Source organism: Clytia hemisphaerica, unplaced genomic scaffold, assembly GCF_902728285.1.
Source record: "Clytia hemisphaerica strain Z4C2 unplaced genomic scaffold, Clytia hemisphaerica genome assembly, whole genome shotgun sequence".
In the NCBI taxonomy this organism is placed as follows: Eukaryota; Metazoa; Cnidaria; class Hydrozoa; order Leptothecata; family Clytiidae; genus Clytia; species Clytia hemisphaerica.
In genome coordinates this window covers 33414-39079 of record NW_027104003.1, presented here as the reverse complement: position 1 = coordinate 39079, position 5666 = coordinate 33414, and the positions used below count along the sequence as shown (strand labels likewise).

The window sequence follows — 5666 nt, the reverse complement described above, 5'->3', positions numbered from 1 at the left end:
TGCCAAATGGGGTTCCCAACGTTTTCAACCGACCCTCTTTAAAGGGATGAAAATATTTGCAACCCCGGTTCCAATACAAAATACCTCAGCGAATCCAATGATGACGCAAAACTTAATCATGGATATAATTACCTCTCAAAAAGCTTCTTTTCCGTTGGCGTTAACGATTCAAGGATGTCATCGTGAACCTCAGATTTTTCGAGACGATTGTTGTATCTAGAAAAGAATGATACTCAGAACTACTTGGCATCAAAGAAGCGTTAATAATTTGTACTTCGACAACCAACATATGCATAGTTTGGCAGTAAAAAGGCAGATAATCGTAAAAGTATTGCCTCCCAATAGTACAATTGTATATGGGGGGGGGTGGAGGATATAACGATTTTCAGTGATTTACCCCGGACAAAGTGACTATTGCCCCCCCCCCCCCCCCGGACAACGGGTTATATCCCCCGGACAAGGCAAATTTTGATGATTTTTCGCTACCCCCCGGACAATATATCCTCAACCCCAATGTACAGACATTTTCTGGAAAAGCCCAATTCACGAAATTTAATCTCCGTGAAAGTTTATTCCATTAAGGTATACAGTATATTTTTTTGTGAAATGCTCGGCATGCATTTTTTTATAAGCATAGGGTAAACTTTTTTGAGCCTATTATACTTAGCCTCGTTTGGTGCAATTTATACAGTATGCACGTTTTTGGTGTAATTTGGGAGATTAAATGCTTCGAAATTTGTAAATTGAGGCTCAGCATGATGCTTATGCAATGCTTAGGTTCCGGGTTTTGTTTTTCCAATATTTGAGCCTGAGTATGCTTATAAAGGCCCCTATAAACACTATGCTTATAAAAGAAGTGTACCGATCCTGTAGTAGCTTATTAATTTGTGTTTTGAAAATGAATTTTATTAAGGTAAGGAAATTATATCCAATTTTGTTGGTAAGCTTACCTTGTTAACAAAATTGATGAGCATTCATCGCTTCTGCGTTTGTTGAAGATAGTCAGTCAGGTTATTAGGGTTTCTGCCAACTCTCTCCAATTATCGACTGTGCAATTTGAGAGCAGCTGTTCTGTGAGCACCGGTATTTGTGTACCATAAGTAGGTCTTCTGTTGTTGGTAGAACATTTATCTTGTTGAAACTAAAATAATATTAGTTCAAAAGCCTTCAAAAATTTTTAAAATCTATAACGAACTTCGATATGTATAAAAACGAATGAAGAACTGAAACAGACCATGTTTTCGACAGAACAGGGAAACAAGAAGAAGCTCTAATTTTGCACCTTGGTTATCTTCACCATCAGCATGAAGTCAAAAAAATTTAGAAGATCAAAGGTTAATTTGTTATTCAAAAATTTGTGAACAATATAAGACATTTGACAAGGTCAAAAACTTCAGCACGATCAGAAGAAGATGAAAGTGAAAGACATACCGATTGTCAGCAAGCGTTCGTAGAGCTGCAGATGACATCTTGACTGGCCATTCCCTGGTATACAAGCTGGCAAGGTTTCTTGCATTCATGATTATTGTGTCGTTACTTTCTCGCAGTCCAATTCCGAGAATTAACGAAAAGATGGCGTCCAATGCATACCCCATTTTCAAAGGAAGCGACGCTACAGAATAAGTGGGGAGAAGTTCCCCATCGTCGTTTGTTGCCTTATAGCCTGCCAGTTCACGAGTGGTTTCTATAATCAGGTCGAAATTACTTGGGATAAAAAGGTCCAGGCAAGAAGAATTCGATTTACACGTTGAATTCATTGATATTGCAAGTCGGGCAATCAAACGCAGATTTTGAAGGATGTTTTGAGGCTTTTCGGCACCCTTCCTGTACATCAGTGATTCGCCGTATCGTACAAGCAGTCCATCATTACGTACAAAATTACCAATCTCTTCACTTCGCAATTTTTCTAAGAGATGGTTAAACTCAACTGAGGCCGGTAAGGGGGTTTTCTTGCTCCCAAAGATGATCAGATCCGAATGGTGGGATGCTGTTTCATCGCAGCCATCAAATTGGATTTTTTGAGGGCATGATCGCAAGTGGCGCCATAGCTCCGACGAAACAAAAAAACCAAGACAAAATTTGCAGACACCGCTTGATTCATCTTGATCTTCTGATTCTTCTTCTGTTTCTTCTCCAGGAACGTACTCGTCGTCGTCATCCTCATCCTCGTCCGATGAATCCACAGCCTAAATTTTTATACAGTTTATAAGCTACCGTATGATAGTTTCCTGATATTTTCAGTTTTGTTTTAATATACTAAGAAAAGGCAAAAGAAAAAAAGTTATCCGCCATCATGAATCAAAAATTTTTGTACGAAGTCAATCAGAAGCAAAAAAGTTGCGGCCTATCAAAGTTGCCAGGAAAATAGGCATGTCCGAAAAATCGAGACAGAAATAATTTCAGACCATGTTTTCTAACCTATTTTTATCAGTATGAACGTTCTGATCGATTGATGTATAATAGGTTTTGCACAAAAATTAATCGTTAAAAAGGGTAAATCTCCAAAATCCGCCATTATGAATTTCTTACCATGATCCAAATGACGTAAAAAAGTTTTTTAGACCCATGTATGATGTATTTTCATTATCAGAAAAAGAACCATCGACAAAAAAATGGGAAAGAGGTGCCAAAATTAGTTCACTGTTGTTCACAATTTGTACACTGAGGCGTCTTTTTGCTCCTCTCTCTAACTGGACTTAAAATTAAAAATTATAAACAATATTATAAAAATAATACACGTTTTCTTTTTTATTAGAACACCTAAAATTTGGCTGAGCCTGGATGTGCTTATTTTCTTAGCATGTTTCAACCTGAAATGTTCTTAAATGCGTTCTTAATTTTTCAGACTACTCTAAATCGACAATATGATACAAAATAAAGAGCACTTAATTTGGCAAAATTTGGACAATATTTGACTCTCGACTTTTGAAGATCCACCCCTAAATTCGCATAAAAAGAGGAAAAAATTGTAGTTTCTTGTCATTTTTTTCCAAACTGAGGTTGGGTATGTTCTTAAGATGTTCTTAATTTCTCGAAGAATTTCAGCCTATATGTTCTTATAAACTAGGTTCTAATAAAAAAAACGTGTAAGATCATAAGAATAGTCACCTCCTGAAGAGCTCTTTTTGTTTTCAGTGAACTTTTTCTGCTTGCCTAAATGATAGTAAAAAGTATATGTACTTTATGTATATTTTTTAGAATGCCAGCGATTCTTTTAGTTGATGAACCCTGAAAAAATAGGAATTTTCTCTTTTAGATAATATACTAGAAGCAGCAGACGAGGCTATTTCCTCGAAATATCTGTTCCCCTTTTCCAGAAGACGCTTCATTTTTTGAGAACAGGGGAACAGATGTTAGTTTCTAGGAAAGACGATTTCATTAAAACTATCTGTTCTCCCATAGAGTGTAAGGGCGGGGAAACACATTGAATATCGATTCCAGGGCGGGGGAACATAACACAATTTCTAGGAGAGACTAGATTTAGAGTAAAATGCTGGTTTTCGGCGGGAACAGATGACTATATCTAGGAAAGACTTTTCAGAAACAGGTCCAATTTTCCAGGAACAGTATAGGTGGGGAACAAATGTTTTAAAAAAGGTCCTCGAAGGGTGCTTTCTAATAAATTTCATTATATTGTCTAAATTTTGTAAAGAATTCTACCAATTTTACCATTCGTTTGCTCGTATTAAATGAATCTTCTTCAATTTATTCTACTTTACTTTCTTCTTCCATTTCTTCCTCATTCTAAACAAAGAAATTAATCAAGCATATATTGAAATATATAAAAAGCAAATTGTCTACTTAGTTCTTGAAATATATTTGCTATTATACCCGGGCACTTAGGCAAAATTGGGTACGGGGACGTATTGATTTAATAACCCAAGCACACGATAAAAACACTCCTGTGTCAGTGACCCGGTTAGATCTGCCCGGTGGATACCCCGATGGAAAAAATTGCCAAAAATGGCCTAATTTCAAGCCCCGGTGGAAAAATGAGTAAGCCCGGTAAAAATTAGTTGAAACTGCCAAATTCTAGAAATATGAAGCTGAAGTCTTACATGAAAAGTTACGCCTGTGGTGCTAAATCTACAATAAAGGTTTTCTCCGAAAATTTCCATACGGGGGGAAAAGTTGTGGCTTCGTCTCTGTAGCTTAAAGTATCATAAATAACCTAAAATTGATACAAAAATGGAGAAAGCTAAAAACGCCAAGATATACCAGGAATGTTGGTTTTACAGTTAGCACCTAGGAAAAATCAAAACATACCCACTAATGCTTATGAAAGTCCTAAACCCCCCCTCTTGGTGATGTTATTGAATATTACCTTTGGGCCCGGTAAAATTTGATTTTGTGACAATGAGACAGGGGTATATAACAGTTTTTCATAATAAATAATCGCAAGGAATTATGGGGAATCAACCACCCTCAATCCCAGGGTGAGCATCATTGACGTTTACATTTGGATGTTATTTGATGATTGTCTAGCGAAAAAGATTGCGTAGTGTCGAAATTACGGCATTATTTTTTTAAATTAATTTGATTGCCGCTGAAGTTTCAAAAGTGGACCCTGTCAGAAATAAATTTTTGGTAAAATTAGGACCGTGTCAAAACGCAAAATTGAAAAATTTTCTAATTCAATATTATTATGTGGCTACGTATAATACAATGCAACTCAAGAATGGGGACAAATTGTGAATGTTTTGGTGGTACATGGGATGTTTTGTGTGCTTAATAACAACTTTTACATGTTAAAGCAGCAATCAGAAAATACACTTCCATTTTATTTTTATTTTATTCTTGTTAATTCAGTAGTAGAAAATTTCAAATTCACTGCTGCTGGTGGTCATTATTCAGTTCAAACACTTTGAATAATTTCCAAATAAAATACTGTAAGCTCATTCTTTTCACCGCATTTTCCTCAAAATTCTTGAACATGTCACTGGCAAATTGAAATGCATGAAGAGGTTCGTGATCGCTGTCTTAGAATATTGGAATGTTTCAAGGGGTTTGAAGTCATTGCATGATTTGCTTTTGTGATTGCATGAATGTATGAAAACTAGTGGTGAATTATGAATTAGTATAGTGATATATTTGTAAAAATGGATTTTGTTCTTTACCACTTTTAGTTATGACATCCTAAACTATCAAAAAGTCTATATTACAATGTCACATTTACTGTAATATTTTAAAACTACAGAATCAAAACAATGACAAGAAAGACTACACTATTACTAAAACTACACATCAGTGTGTTGTATTGTTTTTATGACGTGATTGAAATAGGGTAGGGTCTTTTTTCACAGAATAAGTTGGTTGAAAATTCTAGAAGGATCTTTTAAAAGTCAGCAAATTATTTTCAGTTTAAGAGCCCTGTATGAAATACTCTGTGCTACCCTTTTTTTAAATACCACTGTAATACCCTATGTTATTAAGCTATGCTACGATGTTACTCTTTACAGTTTTAGTTTTTTACTTTTGTTTTTTTTCCCTTGTGAAATGTTGTATTGAGCAGATATCTTTGTACTTTTTCTAGGAAGACTTTTTTGAAGCTACTACAAAAGTATTACAAAGTCGAGTACAAATGACTTTTTTATCTGTCTTTTAATTTTCCCAACATCCTTTTCTTTGACATTATTGTTATGACTCACTGGCAATAAATTCTAGGT

The 5666-nt window shown here is 35.4% G+C and overlaps 1 protein-coding gene across 1 annotated transcript; it reads right to left on the bottom strand.

Moving 5' to 3' along the window:
• Nucleotides 1–132: 132 nt before the first annotated feature.
• On the bottom strand, nucleotides 133–3743 carry LOC136811347 (uncharacterized). Its single transcript, XM_067067961.1, has 5 exons — nucleotides 3670–3743; nucleotides 3109–3153; nucleotides 1432–2186; nucleotides 951–1141; nucleotides 133–216 (listed from the first exon to the last, which is right to left on the bottom strand). Exons 1-4 carry the CDS (start codon nucleotides 3670–3672, stop codon nucleotides 1015–1017), a joined length of 930 nt encoding a protein of 309 aa, XP_066924062.1. The 5' UTR covers nucleotides 3673–3743; the 3' UTR covers nucleotides 133–216; nucleotides 951–1014.
• Nucleotides 3744–5666: the final 1923 nt, after the last annotated feature.

What these genes read in the sequence shown, in the direction of transcription:
- LOC136811347 (XM_067067961.1), bottom strand. An exon ending in CAAAAAGAGCTCTTCAGGAG is followed by an intron (nt 2,187 to 3,108) that starts GTGACTATTCTT and finishes ATAAAAATTTAG; the next exon opens with GCTGTGGATTCATCGGACGA. An exon ending in CGAACGCTTGCTGACAATCG is followed by an intron (nt 1,142 to 1,431) that starts GTATGTCTTTCA and finishes ATATTATTTTAG; the next exon opens with TTTCAACAAGATAAATGTTC.